Consider the following 19,952-nt stretch of genomic DNA (forward strand, 5'->3'; position numbering starts at 1 on the left):
GTAACTATGACAATATGTAGCACATATATACATCCATATAACCCTCAACCCACACGGTTGGAACAAAAATGATAACAACCATGCAGTTAATATACTCAGCCTACCTGGCTGGACAAAAATGATATCAACCACGCAGTTATTATCAGCCCACACGGCTGTACTAAAAACACAACGGAAAAAAAATGAAGAGAAAACTCACAATCCATAACTAAGGTTTGCTAGCCAATTAGGCTTACACAACCACAAGATCACAATAGCAAACACCACATATCAGACTCTAAAACACAGACGAATTCATACAATACTAAAACCACTAAATACTAAATGTAAGTAAAGCGAAAAATAAAATCGATAAAAGTCCTCATATATGATGTGGGACTGGCCGACAACATACTCCAAGCAACTCCATATCATCTACCTACTACTTGAAATCATAATGGTATAAACAGGGTGGTGAGTATAGGTCACTCAGCAGGTAATATACAGATTAAAGCATGATTAATATAACGGTATAGAAATCAAAGTATACAGTCTCCATAGGGAAATAAAGAACTAGATCATACTGCCATAATATAACTTACCTAACCATATCTGATACAACAAATGTATATGATCCTACCTGACACAATAAATGCACATACCCAACTAGAATTAATACAATGATACAATGGTCAGTAAACTCACCAGGTCAACAACAGATCTACTCGTAACACCTATGCAATATATATACGACAGCATATACATGTAAAATAAATGGCATGTATGAAGTATGACAACCAAATGCAGCACTCATAGCTCAAACAAGTGCAACACCTTGCAATCACGTGCAACTAATATCTACTAGGCATGTATGCAAATATATCTCCACAGATGCATCGCGCATCGTATGCAAATGCACATGCATGTCATATGGTCACCCCCTCCACCTCTCCAGACACCACGACCTTGCTATGGCCGAGAGGCTTGGTCTGTGACTACCATACTAGCCTCCAGTATATGCACCACTTATAGAGTGGTCGAGGTAAACGGTTCGCTAAGTAGTTATCTAACTACATATCTAAGGGTCCCTGACCACTCACATCTCTAGCCCCCTAACTACTGTGCCCTTAAAACCCACTACTCCATAGTGGCTGAGGCTGACAGAGTGTAAACACTGAGCGGACAAGTGAGTGCGACAGGACTAGCTCCACTCCTAACTACCACTCTCAAACAGTGACCGAATGAGCAGCTATAAATGATTGACGACTCACTCACACCACAAGGAAGACAATAGTCGTCAATATGCAATGAATGATGAACATGATGTGAATAATCACAATATAGACACTATCATCAATTATACAACAACCAGAAACGCCTCCAATAACTACACCAAACGTATATGCATGCACAACAATGCAAATGGTCAATCAATTATGTGACTCCAACAACACATACCAATCATGTGTATACTCAATATCAATATGCATAATCGGTATGCTAACCGAATAAACCGGGCATCCCTATGATACAAACTCTATATGTGTATATGCTACAGAGTTCACATAACAACAGTCGAGACTGTATCGAATTAAACTAGATTACATCAAAGATCAAACAGAAGTTTAGGTAAAGCAGCCTAAACATCCAAATATAGCCATGCTTTAAGTTCAAAGAACTAAAGAGAAAACAAGAAAGACATACCCGCCTCGAAATGCCTCGTATCTAACAGAAACCTCCACGTCATGCGGCTTGTCCCCGATCAAGATCCTGTGTCATATAATGGATATATGAATCGTGTACCAAAAGAAATAGCTATCCTTAACGCATTAGCTAACCCTAGTTAATGTCCCCTTCTATTGATTAAATTAAAACCATTTCTCCTTTCATAATTGCTTAAAATGAAATAACCCTAACATTCCATAATTAATTAGATTAGGCTCAAATATGATTCACCTTTCAATTTCACCCAAACCCATAGCTTTCATTCCAACTCCTAATCTAATTTCAACATGGTAATCTAGTATCAATATGGATTCAGCAATACATCCATTCACTACTATTTGATCTAAGCAAGAAAAAAACTATACAACCCATTAGAAAACCTAATACAACACACTAATAAGAAGACTAGAGGTACATCACAGGAAGACACTTACCTTGAGGTATGGCAGCAAATCAAAAACTCGTAACCCAGCAAGACTCTGCCCGACAACTACAAAAAAAAGCAACCATACACCAATCCCTTCCAAGAATCAGTTCAGATCCTAATTGTAGAGCAATAAATTGTTGAACCCCTAACAAACAGGAACAACACTCACCTCAATTGACCCCCACTTCTTCACCCGAGACCTTAACGGTCGCAAGAAATGAAGAACACCGTGATCTGCTCAAGAAGAATCCACTAACAAGTTGATCTGATGCCTCCCATTAGTCTCGATCGTTGAAGACATTACATCGGAAACCAAAAAGACAGAATCTCAGAATCCACAAGATTTCCTAATGAAGCGTACCTAGACTGATCATCGCGGTGCCCTAGATGTCGAACCCCCGTCGATTGCGTGCAAGAAACGGCCAAGGAGGAGATCGCTCCACCAGAGATGGCCTGGACAACGCCAGTAGCCTCATGATCCAGCGACGTTCCTCAGGTGACGCTGCGAGAACGAGATCGTCAGGGAAGAATCGCCCTCCGTCAGTTTCGGGTCGTCCGCAAGAGAGACAGAGAGAGAGTGGAAGAAGAGAGGAATGGGTCAAGTTAATGGGTTTGGGGTGATATATAAACCCCGATTAATAGTTCACTTAGGGTTAATGAAATTAAACCCTAAGTTAACTCCTTAATCGAACTCTAATAATGCGTTTTAAAAAAAAAAAAAAAATAGGCTTCTTCCCGCCTGATATATCCATTCCCTTAAACGACTCATATGAGCTCCATTTAAATCCAGAAAAATTTCTAGAAACTCCTAAAAAATTCCTAAGGTTATTCCATGATAAACCTTATTAATAAATTCGTGTATCTCACATGCATGGTGTTAGTCTACGGTTTAGGATTAGTGGGATAATGGAAGGTAGAAGTAGTGGGGTTAATGGAAGATCATAACACCCCCACTCACTACTATAAATAACCTCACACTTATTAAAGGGAAGGTTTGACCATAAGAGAAAACAGAATCCTGACAGATTCGTTTTGGGCAAGAAAGAAGATATCACTGCCATAGCAACTTCTAAGGAACGATAAGTGGACTTATTACGCAAATTCTGGATTTTTTTTTAAAACAATAGTTTTTATTCTTTGAAAATTAATTTTTTCACCCCTAAATATTTTTGATTACTGATTAGTATTATTTCCATAATTTTGGGCACTAGACTGATAATGAAGAAAATGGTAGGAATATGTATTCTGAATATGTTTGACTTCTGACTTCTGCAATATTTCTGAACTCCAACCTCTCCTCCGTAAGAAATAATTCTAAAGGGTTGATATCAGTTAACCCATGAGGAATATGATTTAATTTAAGTCCCCACGTGAAAATCTGCGTCTAAATTATTTTTATTATTTTTACTACTACTTCACAAGAATTTCAGTATTTGTGTTTTATCCCCTGCCTTCTGAGCGATTCACAAATCACTAACCCCTTACAAATCATTTTAGTTAAATATGAAAGTGGTATCGAGAATGAGATCGAGTGTAGAGAGTAAGTCGAGTTCTGGGGATGGTGAACCAGCTTCAATTATGAATAGGAGAACTAAAATTCTGTTGCAACTATGAGTTTTCTAATTTAGTTAGGGAAATGTAATTTAATTTGTCAAAAAGTGAAAATGTTGTATTTTTATGTTGGGAATGTAAAGACTAACTTTATATGACAATTACTATACTACCAAAGTTGGTTGTTTTCAAACTTTGGGCTAGTAACATTGTTTGACTTCTGAGATCTAGGATCACTTTCCAACCCTATATTAAAATCATGCTCTTGGAGATAAACATAATCACAAGAATTAGTGGTTCTCCGTTCCCTTATGGATCGCGCCTTAAAGCCACTTGTATTTACGATAGTTGAGATACTTATTAATATGAGACAATACTTCAATTTCAGTGAAAGGCTCCTCCAATTGCATTGGATATGTCATGAAAATATCTTGATTCACTACGCTCACTAGATGTGTTATACTCATAATGTATGGTATGGTAATCATACCACTACTAATCGCACTAGTAATGACCACTGGAAGATTGTCAACTCATTCCTCAAAAGATACTTCCTTGACCTTATCAATTCCATTGTCCTCAATGAACTTGGCATTTCCCATTTCGAAGAAGGATCTATTAAAGGGATCATAAAATTTATACCCTCTTGACTTCTCAAAGTAACCTACAAAATTGTAGCTAACCATTCTTGAGTCTAGTTTCCTTTTATTAGGCTTGTAAGGCCTAGCTTTAGCTGGACAACCCTAGACGTGTAAATACTTAATGCTAGACTTCCATCCACATCTCAAATAGAGTTTTAGTTACTGTCTTACTAGGAACTCTATTGAGTAGATAAGCTGCAGTCTTAAGTGTTTCACCCCACAAACACTCTGGTACAGAAGTGAAAGTCATCATACTTCTTGCCATATCTTTTAGGGTGCAATTGTGACGTTTAACTACATCATTCTGACTGGGAGTATCAGGCATGGTATACTAAGGCATAATCCCACACTTAGCAAGGTAATTCATAAAATGTCCTAGACGTTGTTCACCTAATTCATCATATCGACTGTAATATCAACCTCTACGATCGGATCAGACGGCTTTAATTTTCTTACCTAGTTTAAGTTTAACTTCAGTTTTGAAAATTTTGAACATGTCTAAAGATTGCGGCTTCTCATGAATATGGTACAGATAGCCAAATCTGGAAGTTGTCTATAAAGCTAATAAAATATGTGTGTCCATTCCAAGATGCTTTAGGGAATAATCCATAAATATTCGTATGTATTAGCTCCAAAACATCATTACAATAGCTAGTCCCTTAATACATTCTATGCGGACATCAAAGTCTGACATGTCAGGAGAATCAAGAATTCTGTGTGACATTAATCTTTTTAGATGTATGATAAGGGTTATGGTGAGCGAACCCTTCAGATGACGTGGAAGCCAAAGTCGAGAAGATGGGATGGCGGCCAAACCTGGTCGAGTATAAAGCTCTTTGCATGTGCCCAGATGGGAAGACTGGTCAGGTCCAGAGATGCTTAGCCTTATCTAGTCTATAGTGTATGATCGGTCGGGCGATGGCTAACCGAATACAAAGCTCTGTATAGGCCCAAACGGGAAAGGTTGGTCGGGCCAGAGATGCTTAGCCTTATCTAGTCTATAGCGTATGATCGGTCGGGCGATGGCTAACTGAATAAAAAGCTCTCTGCATAGGCCCGGACAGGAAAGGCCGGTTGGGCCTAGAAATGCTCAGCTTGGTCAAAGGTACCTTCCATAAGGCTGAAAGGCGCCTTTGTACTGTTCATCGAAGGCACCTTCTAGCAATGGAAGGAGCCTTCCATAGTGAAGGTGCGGAGGTGCCTCGGAGGCACCTTCAACTCCCTTCGAAGGCGCCTCCAGCAATACTTGCAGCTACCTTTTGCTCTTAAGCTGCTTCAATCGCTTGGGTAATCGTGGCCATCCGGGATAGGGCTCACCCGAACCCATTTCCAGGTCTTCTCCTTGAGCAGGCTTCCGCTCCGGCTTCTCATCCCTCGGAACGTAGCGTACGTCCTTCTCATACGCCGGTGTACTCTTCCACAACACCTCGTCCCTCGGATGCACCGAGCCTGTCGGCTCCCTTCTCATGTCATCCTTCTTACTAGCTGCGTCTTCTACTCGATTTCATGTGCTTCTAAGCTCCTGCACATTTAGACACAGAGTTAAACACCAACAATTGTGCAAGTTTTCCCTCAAACAGTGCATCGATATTATTTGTGGCACATATTGAATAAATTCCCAGATAAATTAGACCCTTTGACTTTTCAAAACCACTATCACAGCATAAAGAATGTCATTACAAATTCTACAACACCTGATATTTTGACAAGTCATGGGAAGAGACTATCAAGGATGCTAACTTAGAGAAAAATGATTGGTTATCCTTGATGTATGAATTATGACACAGATGGGTGTCAGCATATTTTAATCATGTATTTTCTATAGGAATGTTAAATAGCCAAAGATCTGAAGGCTCATATGTATTTTTCAAGAAATATGTCTCAAATAAGAACTCATTAATGGATTTTATCACATGTTTTAATAGAGCATTGAGACACCAAAAGCACAATGAGTTAGTTGTGGACTATATTGATATGAATGAGCATCCCAGGTTCATACAACCTAGCCAATGAAAACTCAAATGGTTAAGCTGTTCGCAAAAAGAAATGGCTAGAGTTCCAAAGTGAAATGACCGAGAGTCATAGTTATTATGTACAGTAGACATTTACAAGAGTTGGCTCAACGGTTTACCACTTGATAAAATTTTAAAGTTCTTCTTCCTCAAAATCAAGAGTGCTCATGCATGACAAACAATGGGATTACATATCGTGTAGTTGCATGAAATTTGAATTTGAGGGCATTCCATGCAGACATATGCTAGCTTTTTTCGTATTAACCAAGTGTTCCATTTACATGATACGTATATACTCGAACGATAGACATGAGATGCAAAAGTGGGAGCAATATTTGCTTTAGGGGAGCAAAATGTCATTAATGATCCAGATTTAGAAAGATATTTGATGTCGAGGCGTTCGAGATTTTCCTATAAAGTTTCAATGTTAGCTAGTGATGCATCTTTGAGTAATGAGAGGGCAACCTTCTTGGATGAACAATTCGATTGTATCTACAATAAAATTCAAGAGATGTCCATTAGTACAACATGCAGTGATAGAAGTCAAAGAAAGAAATCCATTGATGAGAGCCTTAGTATTATTGATCCTTCTGTAGTAAGAACTAAGGGATGTGGGAAGAGATTAAAATCATTAAAGGAGAAATCTACATCAAATTACAGGATTTGTCGTGATGTGGACATCGAGGAGTATCACATGACAAGCATAACTGCCCCAATTTGCAACAAGGGTTTGTGTCAATTCAATTTTTTATTTTTATTATATTTTTTCTTGCAAACAAATTTATTTTATTATATTTTGTATATGATAATGTGTCAATTATCAGATCAGTTGAAGATAATAATCATATCAGTCTTGATGACACATATGAACCTGATTTGGGATCTATAACGGGTACTATCAAAATTTTAATTTATTAAATTATAGTGGTTTATTGTTTATTGAGAAAATGAGATTAATAAATTATTTTTATTGTTACAGGTTCTAACAACATGCGCTAGGATGTTATAATTATCTATGGTTGGTATTCATCTATTTCCTTTGTTTGTATATTTGATTGGTTTAGTGCATTTCTTGTATTGAGGTATTTGTTATTTGATTTAGTGCATTTCCATTGAGGTATTTGTTATTTGATTTAGTGCATTTCCTGTGTATATCAACAGTGGTTAGAGAAGAAAGGCATAACTGAGCTTACATGCTCATAGAAAACCATAACTCTTCTAAAGAATGCATACTTCTAACGAATACTATTTCAGAATTCATACATGGAAAGGACTTTGTTGTTTGTATTTAGTTAACTTCATTTGTTGCAATAATAGCTGCAGGTATCACCGGTATCTGAGGCAATAAACACAAGTTTTTGTTTATGGAAATGGAAAGGACCTCCCTCCTTCTAAGGTATGTTTTTCTACATTTTAAGGCTAAATATTTCTATCCTTGTTGACTGTATTTAGCTTCATGTGTGTTTTCTTTCAGTGAATCCAAAACCACGAGGTTGCAGGATGTTGCCTTGGCTTTAGTTTCGATGAGATTTATTCCCTTTGCTCTAGTGTTAGAGAAGTTTTCACTCACCAAGAATTATGGTACAGTGTGGAAATTTAATCTGGTATAGAAGACTGTTTGATTATTTTGTGAATCCAAAACCACGGGATTGCCATAAAAAAAACTGCTATTTTGTTTGATTATTTTGTATAAACTTAGAATGCTAGAGACTTGCAATTGTGGCTTGGACTTCTAAAATCTGGTTTGGTTGGAAGTTGAATCTGGTATAGAATATTGTTTGATGCCATAAGAACATTTGGATCCATTGCTTATTGTCATCAACATTATCACAGATGATATGAATTTGTTTTCACAAACTATGCCCTAAGCAATTTACTAAAAAAGTATATTCTAAACATAGCTCATAACATAATGTTGATTAAGATTTCACTAGATACTCTTGAATAAACATCTATTTGTGAGTTAATTACTTTACTCTTAATCTGGGTTAATTCTTTAAATCATATATATTTTTTGTATACAAAAAAGACTACAACAGTTTATTACTCGTTCACATGTAATTTGCTCTATACACTCACATACACTAACTTAAGTTAAAAAAATTGGTCAATCAAATTTATGAAAAGGCAATAATATGTGTGATTACACACCGTTCACACAGATTTTGTAACGACCCGCCTCCTACTAACTAGGCTGTGAGACCGATCGTTACATTAATTTGTGCTAAACTATTTCCCGACCATCACTAAAACTAGATGCGGAAGCTGTACTAATTAAAATTTTACTCAACTACTTACATTTCTTGGTTCTGTACATACTAAGGTAGGTAAACTAACTATTCATGACATGTTTTACCTTCCCCATGGTCAAGGAACTGAACTTAGACATTTTTCCCGCTGATATCAGACCTCTCAATCGATCCATTGATCGATTGGAACGTTGGATCGATCCAGTGATCGATCCAACACGCTACTGTGCTCGGGCAATAATTTGGATCGATCGGCTGATCGATCCAGGCTGGTCAATCGATCCATTGATCGATCCCAAAGCTCTCTGTTCGCAACGGAAATGGCTGGATCGATCAGCGGATCGATCCAGAAGCCTACTGTTCGCGGAACAGATTGTCCAATCGATCAGCTGATCGATTGGGAACCCCCAATCGATCCACCGATCGATTGGGGTTTCTGATTTTGCAGTTGAGCTCTGATTTCAGCACTGTTTCGTACCTCAATCACATTACAAGTGCTAAAATGACTAAGAAACACTCTAACGACAACAACTAACATTCTATCAACATAAAAGAGATGTTCTAAGCATAATAAAGTGCATGACTAACTAATTCATAGCGATTAACATACTAAAGTGCAAAATGATAAAAGAAAAACACTGAAAAGCTCTAATGTTTGAAACAAAGCTTGCTAAGGTTCCCCAAGATCTCTATTCCAAGTTCCTGCCCACACACATCTTCGTAGCATTGCACTCCAGCCTCCGCTAGTCCATCTTCCCTTTACCTTTATCTGCAGTATAAGGAAAAGAAAGTATCTATAAGCTTTCGCTTAGTAAGAAACCATCTACTCACAAAAACATGCATACGATAAGTTCATGCTTTGAAAGATGCTGATTGAAAACATGATAGAGAGTGCTAGGCATGGCATACTATCATACGAGACATAAAAACCAAGAGCTGCTCATGGCAATAACTGAAGTATCAACAAGAAAGAACTAAACTGAAACATAACTGAGTTAACTAAAGCTGAACTAAAACTGATTTCAAAACATAATCATATAATTGATTGTGAGTTTGGAAAGCTATTACCATAATAGATCAAAATACATAATCATACTGCTAATGGGCCCGGCAACTGTACATGCTATGCGCGCATCCTTAACTAGACCCGGGGTTGCAAATCCCGAATTTAGCAAGGTTTACTAGGTTATCTAAACCTAGGGACCGACTATGGGAGTCCAGCCCAATGGATATCTAATCCTGTACAGTGCCCCTACTGAAAGTAAAATACTGGATCATAGCTAACTAATTTATCTTGCTTTTACTAGGTGATCTGAACCTAGAGACGACTATGGGCGCCCACCCATTGGACCGTAGTCCCATATATGTTGTAGCAAGACTAACTAAGCTATTTTAAATGCTTCTATTGCATTTACTGAGCTATTAAAAATGCTACTGTAGCACTTTACTGAGCTAAGCATTTTATCGAACACTTAGTGTGCTCCAACTCTCCCCTCTATTAGGGAGATCACCTCTAGGCACCCGACATCGTCTAGAATCTCCAACTGAAATGAGGAAACGGGTCTGGCCCATCTAGAGGTGCTCAACTAGATCCCTAAATCTGCGAGGAGGGTTAAATACCCACTATGCGTCGAAAAATCTACATATGGCTAAATTAAAAGCATTCTATCGTACGAAAAGCTACTTATACTGCAGGTGAGTGGTTTCTTACCTCCTATTCGAAGTTTCTTACGATTCTAATCGCTAGATTTCCGGAGGAGACAATCCTTTCGACGATCTTCTCGCGTCTGTGCGTTCTTCTCGCAGAGAGGAACGTCCTCGTGTCGAAGTCGTCGCCGGAATTGCCCTTGGAACCAAACCCTTGCTTGTTCTTGTGGTTGGTGCCGAGAGAGAGGAAGAGAAGTGAGAGGGTCGGCGGAAACTAGGGTGAGGAGGAGCAAGTCACGTTAAAAGAGAAAATAACTCTTCACTCATTAATTCCCTATTTATATTAAGTAGGTATTTCCGCCCATCTCAAATATAAATTTAATTGATCCCCTTTCCTTTTAGCACGGCCCTGTTGGGTTCACTTGGTTACCATGGTTCACCATAAGTCGTAGGACCCAATAGGTCTCGGGTTCAATTTCCGCTTAGGCTATTTTCGTTTTCTATTTGTTTTTGCTACTTCCGCTGCTCTAAAAATTCTATAAAAATATTCTAAAATTCCAGAAAAATCATAGAATATTTCTAAAATAGTTTTGAGAATTTTCGAGCGTTACAGATTTCCACAAGCTCGCACAGAAATTTTTCAATTTTATGTGCGATTACACACCCTTCAGTTCGGTTGGAATCCTTGTTTATTTTCATCTTGAAGATTTTTAATTTTATACTTTTGGTTTGATTCGAAATTTTTTTCACTAGATCGATAGGCACAAAACTTGCTTCTATATTAACATATATATGTTTGCAAGACAATGCTGCAAGGTGATCTAGTGCTTGTGAGAGAGTTTATTATGTTTTCACATCTTCAGAAGAATATATGCTTAAATTGTTCGGTGGCTTATTGGATTGATGGTATCTTAATTTGGTTATAAGTGAAAATGGATATGCCAGCAAATAAGGACACTGCAACTGTTTTGTTATAGCATAAAACTTCAGCGCCTTTGCATTATAATTTAAGTTACTAGAAGATAGGTTTAATGAAGAGTAATAACATCTGATACCTTGCAATTTTGTGAAGATCTTCTATGTCATCTAGTTCTAAATCGTGTCAAAATTAAAATGTTAGCAAAAAGTTAATTGGTTGTGCACATTTATTAACTTTTCCTCCAGAGTTATATATCATATAAATGTAACCTGAGGATCAAAATATCATATCTTAGCCTCTCTATTAATTATGGTACTTTTCTTTTGGCAAATTCCACACTCTTTCCCTGAATTTGGACCTGGCCCTGTACAATAGGTATATGTTCCTCTTTCTGATTACATTTTCCTTTATTCCACGTCACTTAATAATGACAAAATTTTCCTAGATATGAATGCATGAGGGTGGAATCAACATTATCACTAACTCAATGGTTTTATGTCCCCTCCCTTTAACGATAGAGTAGTTATGAGATAAACATACTAATGATACAAAATCAATATCCATCCATAAATAAAAAAAAATCAAATGTAGACATCATCCATAATTACATCTCTTTATCACATTACAATACTAGTACTACTTAACTAGACCAACCAACAAACAAAACAAGTATATAGCCAAAAGAATTAAGTTCACTATCAATAATATTCAGACCATAAGCAATACATTCTAATTTCCCATATTATGTCCAGGATAAGTAATGTGTTCACTTTCTACCCTTGACTCCACTCTTGGCAACATCCTAAAATGTATATCATTGGTGTCTTCATTTAGTCCAGTATCAAACCTCACCCATTTTTACCATCCATGTTGCTTATATCCATAATATAATCTTCCTCCGTGTTGATACTGGGACGGGTTGGCGGGGGCGCTGGGGGCGAGCGTATTCGCCTTTTGCCACTATAATATAATCTTCCTGAATTCTTGATTGATCTAAAGACTAGCACCAATGCTCTTAGTCTGCAGTCCCTACATCATACAGGTTTATATTTGGTATGGTTGACACTGCTGTTACTTAATGATGTCATTCAATAGCAACCAAAAAAGTAAAATTCGATAAAATTAAGCTAAATAATAACAATTTGCTTAAGCAATGGAAAATCACACAATTTTATGAAAAATTTGACAAACTTCACTCAAAGTAGCCACAATTTGTATTAAAATACCTAAATTTTATGGCACACCATATTTTGGAATACCTAGATAATGGTATTTGGAGTGAGATAAAATTAATCCAATTTGTAAAAAATTAGATTACAGTATTTGGAATATCTTTAACGAATCATATATCACTTAGGCTTTAATCAATATCGAACTAACAGATACTCGAGATATTATACATTACAAAAGGCATAAATAACCAGATGAAGGGCACAAATCTCTGTAGTGTTGGTTGCTACTCGGAAAACCTAGAGATTCCGCTGTACAAAAATTTTGTACAAAGGTCTGAACCTTTTCCTAGCTACCATGTGTTCTTTTAAATTAAATTTTGGATCGCCTGCGGAACTTAACACGTTTGATCCAAAACTTAATCTATTTGTTCTTTTAGGTTTTGACTTGGATCTCCTGCGGAACTTAACACTTTCGACCCAAGTCACCTTAAGTTATTAATTCCATTAAATATTAATTTCCATAATTGGTTCCCAGTACTGACGTGGCGAGGCACATGACCTTCTTGGATATGGGAGCAACCACCACCGACTAGACAAAACCTTTTATAGAAATCTAATATTTAATTTCCTAAAATAACTTTAGGTTAACCAAAAAGAACAATCAAATCACAAGGGAAAAAAAAACAAAAGAACACAACTTCGAAAAACATATTCGAAATACTAGAACGTAAGCCTCTTGTATTTGGTATTATTTCCATAAATAACTAGCATGATGCGGAAAGGAAAAATTACTAGTTATACCTTCTAGAAAGACCTCTTGATCTTCTACCGTATTCCTCTTCTAACCTCGGACGTTGTGTGGGCAACGATCTTCCGAGATGAGAAACCACCAACCACCTTCTTCTCCTCCTAGCTAGGTTCGGCCAACAATAAGGAAGAAGAACAAAACACCAACCAAGCTCCAAGAGATGCTAGCTTTCTCTCCTTCTTCTTCTTCTTCTCCAAGTAGTATCCGGCCACCACAAGAGCTCCAAGGGGAGAGAGAGGTTCGGCCACCACAAGAGGAAGAGAGGGAGAGGATGATGGCCGGCCACACCAAGGAACGAAAGAGAGAGAGAAATAATAAAGGTTGTTTCTCATGAAGGCACCCTCACCCCTTCTTTTATATTCCTTGGCCTAAGCAAATTAGGAAATTTAATTACAATAAAATTTCCTTAATTTCCTTGACATGATTTAATTGAGAAAAATAAAATAAAATTTTCCCAATTAAATTCTAATGGCCGGCCACATTATGAAATCAAATTAGACAAGTTTCAATCAACAATTAAAACTTCCTAATTTGTTTCCGGAAATTTTAAAATTAAAATTTCTCTTCAAAATCTCTTCATGGTTGATAAAAAGAAATTTCCATAATTTTAATTTTACAACATGTGAATAATTTTTAAAGAGAAAATAAAATATCTCACCAATCTACAAATAAGGAAAAAGATCTAATCTCTTTCTTTAATCTTTTGTAGATCTTTTACAAGAGAGATAATTTAATTTTAATTCTCTTTAATAAATTATATCTTCCACATAATAAAAATTAAAATTAAAATTTTTTTTTAATTTAATTTGGCTGGCCCCTCTAGCTTGGGTTCAAGCTAGGGCTGGCCATCCCAATTTATACCTAGGCCGGCCCTAGCTTGGTTCCCAAGCTAGCTTGGCCGGCCCCCTTTGGGTGGGTATAGAAGGTGGGTATAGGTGGGTATAGTACTTTATAAATAAGAGGCTACGATAGGGACCAAGAGGAGGAATTGGTTTTGGTCTCCCGATAAAATTAAGCATCCCGTGTTCGCCCCGAACACACAACTCAATTTTATCAATAATAATTCATTCCACTAGAGAACTATTATTGAACTACCGCACCAATCCCAAATTACATTTTGGGCTTCTTCTTATTATGAGTGTGTTAGTCTCCCGTGTTTAAGATATCGAATGTCCACTAATTAAGTGAGTTACTGACAACTCATTTAATTAATATCTTAGTCCAAGAGTAGTACCACTCAACCTTATCATCATGTCGGACTAGGTCCACCTGCAGGGTTTAACATGACAATCCTTATGAGCTCCTCTTGAGGACATTATCAACCTAGTATCTCTAGGACACAGTTTCCTTCTATAATCAACAACACACACTATAAGTGATGTCATTTCCCAACTTATCAGGCTTATTGATTCATCGAACTAAATCTCACCCATTGATAAATTAAAGAAATAAATATCAAATATATGTGCTTGTTATTATATTAGGATTAAGAGCACACACTTCCATAATAACCGAGGTCTTTGTTTCTTTATAAAGTCAGTATAAAAGAAACGACCTCAAATGGTCCTACTCAATACACTCTAAGTGTACTAGTGTAATTATACAGTCAAGATAAACTGATACCTAATTACACTACGACCTTCTAATGGTTTGTTCCTTTCCATTTTGGTCGTGAGCTACTGTTTATAATTTATAAGGTACTGATAATATCATCTTCTGCATGTGGCACCACATACTATGTTATCTACAGTATAAATTAATTGAACAACTACATTTATCACAAATGTAGACATTTGACCAATGTGATTCTTATTTCTAGATAAATATTTTATATCAAAAGTTAGACTTTTAGTATACATTCTAACATGTAGGTCACAAACAATTGGAGAAAAGAAAACCAAACAATAGAGTGTACCGTCGAGGAGAACAAATGAAGGGGAGTGAGGTGCGAGAAAACCCTTGCTTCGACTTTCCGAGGGAGGGTGCAACAAGTAAACCCTAGCTTCGGCGCGGCTACTGAGGGCGGGTGTGTCACAACGAAGGAGGAAGGGGCGGGGAAACCCTAGCTTCGGGCACAACGAGCTTCGGGCATGATGCCAAAGAATCACGAGGGTGCGACGAGGGAAGGTGCCTGTGGGTTTTCCTCGCGGTGGGTGTGTTGCGACAAAGGAGGAATGGGTGGGGAAACCCTAGCTTCAGGCGCAACTCGCTTCGACAAGGGAGGGCCCCTATGAGAGTCATCGCGGTGAGAAGAATCGATCGGCGAGAGAGATTAGGGATGCTATAGTTACCTTTTGAAAAACAGATAAAAAAACCATGATATGTTGAAAAAAATGACGCGAACCTGCCACAAAGTCAAGTCCGCAGCGGTCCGCATGAAAGGTTTCGCAACGTAACATATATATATATATATATATATATATATATATATAACACTATTTCACTAAGAAACTTTTTTCATGAAATAGTAAACATATTGTTTCACGGTTTTTTAAAATCGATTCAAAAAAAAAATTGAATAAAAATAATCACAATCAATTAAAAAATAAACTTAATCGATTAAAATTGACATAGTCGTGAGTTTAAGGTTATTAATTGATTGGACTTCAATCCTAATTGATTGAAGGCACTAATCAATTAGTCGATCGATTCCAATCAAGTCTCATTTCTGTTCAAAATTTTAGACTCGATAATCAATTGTCCAACCAAAGCAATCAATTGAACCATCATAATTTTACCTAAAATTAGGTTAAACGGTGATGATTTTCATCGTTCTTCATATTTTTCGTAGAAATAAAAAAAATAAGCATATCCTAGTTTTCTCTTATATGATTTTTGATGAAAAAAAAATTATATTAATTAGGAAAACTTGATCTAGCATACAAACAATAAATCGATAAAAAACTTAAACTTTATTACCAATGAAAATGATGAATCAGAACTTGTGACTCTGATACCAAGTGATAGAAATTAGAGTTTTCTCCTAACCATATGAATTACAAGAACGGATAAAATACTCAAACAAAGAAAATATCTAGAGCAAGGATCTATTTCATCCATAAACTTGGCATAATAATTAAATATGAAATACTGTAATTATGAAAAATCTGAATGTAACGGAATTACTATTGTACTTTGTGTAGAGCTCTTCGATCCAACAATCCTGCAACAGAAGAAGAAGGAGGAAAAGGTTGGTCTTCCGAAGGAGTTAGGATTGACGGCGCCGAATCCTCTTGTCAATGGGGAACGAAGAGACATCTCAAAAGATACCCTAATCCTCTGGAGACCAACCCATTATATAGTGCACATCCTTTATCAGCTTATAGATGATAATAGATACGAGTAATGGGTTTTACACATATGAGATCCACATCTAATAATCCGAAACTCAATGATTTTAAGTTAGATCATTTAAACGGGTGGGTTCAATTTGTATTAACATATACAAATTACAATTAATCCCACATAATAAAGATAAAATCCAACACATCTATAAATGTTTCTCACGGATTTGATACATTATCCATTTGAAGAAAAATTACAAGATTAATTTTATTCTTTACTGATCCAATGACTTCCGAGATCAGGGAAAAAACATTGTCGTAAAGGAAGGTTTTGCCCATCTAAATTAAAAGGAAAACATGTCCTTGAACTTGGAGCTGGTTGTGGCTTAACTGAACTTGGTAAGTTTGTAGTACAAATTGGTATATTTTTCCTTGTACAAATAGATCGCTTCTAAACGGTATATGCTTTAGGAATGGCATTGTTAGGGTGCAATGTAACATCACCTGACCAAATTGAGGTGTTACCATTGCTGATGAGGAATGCTGAGCGCAGCTCTTGTTGGATTACTCAAGCAAATCCTGATTCAGGTCTTATTTGATCTTCTTCTTTTTTATTATATATGTAGCATTTGCATAACTCTCCCTTTGTTTTTATCCATATCGTGTGATACATAACCATTGTGACGCACTATTCACATACAAAGGGTTTTTAGTAGGTACACACCATACATGGGAATATCTTGTTTCTTATTTTATTACTTAACTCTTTTTGTTTGAGTTATACTTGGTCCCGGTTAACTTTTTCAGCTACATCCACCCTGATCATGATCTTGCTTGGAATGTAACCTTATTCTTTAGTGTTTTTTTTTGTGGCACCATGGAAACCTGCACAAAATTTACATACTTTGATCAAATGGGTGTATGACCAATTTGGTGAAATCCATGTGCTGAAATTTAGTGCTTTTCGAGCAATGTTTGCTTCTTCCCCTTTCAACAGCCAAGGTTAACATCAGGCTAGCCAAAAGCAAAATAAATAAATAACTGAATAAATGAATAAAAACGGCTAGTCATGATTTTTTTTACAAAGGTCTTGAATTAACTAGCTAACATGTATGTTCTTGTGAATTTGCATGACCAGTTCATATCATCAATCATCTTGGTTTTGGATTTTAGATTAAACAAGGATATTCTACTGGATAGCTCCTTCAGGAAGATGCATGCTATAAATTGACTAATTATGTTGAAAACAACTTGCTTTGTACATTATTATTTTGAGAATTTATGTTTGTTGCTTCCAGAAGTTAGCTAGAAATTGACACTTTGCTTCTCTGGGGTAAATTTATGTTGTTTTTCTTATTAGTGGATTGTTTAAGCTTCATTCCTCTTTACAGGTTCTGCATCATTTGGTTGCATTACAGTTGCGGAGCTCGACTGGGGACACGAAGATCATATCAGAGCTGTCGAACCTCCTTTTGATTTCATCCTTGGAACCGATGTGGTAAGTTCAATTGACATTGTTCCCAAATTCTGATTTCACAATCTTTTCGCTAGTTGTCTGATCGTGAACATCTTCTGCTTCATGGTTTTCATCATCTTCATCGCTTCTGTGACTAGACTTTGGAACATGACTTGCCCCAGTGTGACAGGAAGTGGATAAGCAGTACAGGAAGCGGAGCTTATTGGCACCGATGTTGAGGGGATAGAAATCCCTGCTGGAGGCGCCTCCTATGGATGCTGGAGGCACCCTCAATAGGCTATTTGAAGCTGGTTCAAACAACAGCAAAGATAACAACAGTAACTTGTCATCCTTCTTCCGTGTGCTGCTTAAAGGACGATTCGACAAAGTCATAACTCGACCCCGTCAACCGAAAGCCTTAAAAATTTTTTCTTATTTGTCGGTATACTTTTAATTATTGCATTAATATTATACTTTCAAGTTGTAATTTTTTGAAGTTATACTGATTGTCCATCGAAAGCACTCTTATATGCGGGCCTTGGAGTAGGAGTCGCGACAGTCTCCGAACCAAGTAAAATCTTAGTGTTTGTGTTTAAGTTTTATTATTCTGCTGCGTATCTTTGATTGATTATTTTAAAATTAAAGTGAAAGCCACGAGCGTTATTCACCCCCCCCTTCAAGCGCTTTTCGATCTGACATGAAATCTCCACCGCCGAATCTGAAGTCTCTGCTGCCACTGAAGCTCCCATCGGATCTTAATCCTTTGCTGCCCCTAGACGTCTTGTTGAATCTGAAGCCCTTGCTAGATCTGAAGGCCCCCCGGGCCACAGGGGCCTCCGGGGCCTCGAGCCTGAGGGGTGAGTTGGCCGGTGGGGCCTGCTGGCGTTATGGGGTCTGCTGGCATGGCCCTGTTGGGCCTTTAGGCCCTAATGGTCCTACTAGTAGGATTGGTCACACTGGCCCTATAGGTCCGCTTAGGCCTACTGACACTACAGAAGGAGCTGGCCCAACAGGGTCCATTGGCCCCACTAGGCCTAGGGGCCATGTTGGACGACCTGGCCCTATAGGTTCGCGTGGCCCGCTTGGCCCACGTGGCCCTGCTAAACCTCCAAGGCCTCTTGGTCCCACTAGGCCAGTCGACCCACAAAGACCCACTGGACCTTAGGACCACGCAGACCTCCTGCGCTCACTGAAAGTTTTGAACTCGCTTCACTCTAGATCTTTGCTACTTTTCTTAAGAAAACTCTTCTTTAAGATTTTGTTTGCCTCTTTTCTATTAGAACTATAATTGTTAGCCAAGATCAGCTTTTTCCTACTGTTACATCTATATTCTATTAATCAGAATGTAATAACTGAGGTTTTGACTTTCTTAATTACGATCTTGTTTGTGCTTTTTTTTCTTAGTTTGTATGAGGCATTATAGATAAATTTGGTTTAACTTTCAGTATTTTGAACTGAAAAACCTTTAGAATAATTGTTCTATGTATGATAATAATGTTGTCACTGTTGGTGCAATCATGCCCTGAAAGTTTCAATGTGTTGACAATTATTTAAGTTTAGGTTAATACGTTGGATCTAACATACAGTGTGAGTTTGCAGGAGAAGTTCTTGCAGGTCGGAAGACCGGATGCAAGGCAAGAGAAGTCCAAGAAAGTCGAGGACCAGATTCTTGGCAAAAGAATCCTTGCAAGTCAGAAGACCGGATGCAAGGCAAGAGAAGTCCAAGAAGATCGAGAACCGGATTCTTGGCAAGAGAAGTTCCTGCAGGTCATAAAGCTGGATGCATGATCCCTCACGTATCAGAAATCGATTGGAAAATTGATTTAGACACAACTGTGAGGCAAAATGCCTCTGGATCGATCAGTCGATCGATTGGAGGGAAGCCGATCGATCGGCCGATCGATTGGGAAGGTTCTGCGCGAAGCACAGAGTGCTTCTGGATCGATCAGACGATCGATTGGGGAAAACCAATCGATCGAGCGATCGATCCAGGAAGCTTCTGTGTGAAGCACAGAATGCTTCTGGATCGATCAGTCGATCGATTGGGGAAATCCAATCGATCGAGCGATCGATCCAGGAAGC

The 19,952-nt window shown here is 37.6% G+C and overlaps 1 protein-coding gene and 1 long non-coding RNA gene across 2 annotated transcripts; one reads left to right on the forward strand and one right to left on the reverse strand.

Moving 5' to 3' along the window:
- Positions 1 to 1,725: 1,725 nt before the first annotated feature.
- LOC122054245 lies at positions 1,726 to 2,706 on the reverse strand. The gene is made up of 3 exons (XR_006132612.1): positions 2,301 to 2,706; positions 2,139 to 2,194; positions 1,726 to 1,749 (listed from the first exon to the last, which is right to left on the reverse strand). It is a non-coding gene; the product is annotated as an uncharacterized LOC122054245 (long non-coding RNA).
- A 15,861-nt stretch (positions 2,707 to 18,567) lies between these two features.
- On the forward strand, positions 18,568 to 19,035 carry LOC122050892 (collagen alpha-1(I) chain-like). The gene has a single exon (XM_042611761.1). It carries the CDS (start codon positions 18,568 to 18,570, stop codon positions 19,033 to 19,035), a length of 468 nt encoding a protein of 155 aa, XP_042467695.1.
- Positions 19,036 to 19,952: the final 917 nt, after the last annotated feature.

The sequence above is a fragment of the Zingiber officinale genome, chromosome 3A, assembly GCF_018446385.1.
Source record: "Zingiber officinale cultivar Zhangliang chromosome 3A, Zo_v1.1, whole genome shotgun sequence".
NCBI classification, from domain to species: domain Eukaryota; kingdom Viridiplantae; phylum Streptophyta; class Magnoliopsida; order Zingiberales; family Zingiberaceae; genus Zingiber; species Zingiber officinale.

Coding starts and splice junctions, on each gene's coding strand:
- LOC122050892 (XM_042611761.1), top strand. CDS start 18,568: ATGAAATCTCCACCGCCGAATCTGAAGTCTCTGCTGCCACTGAAGCTC.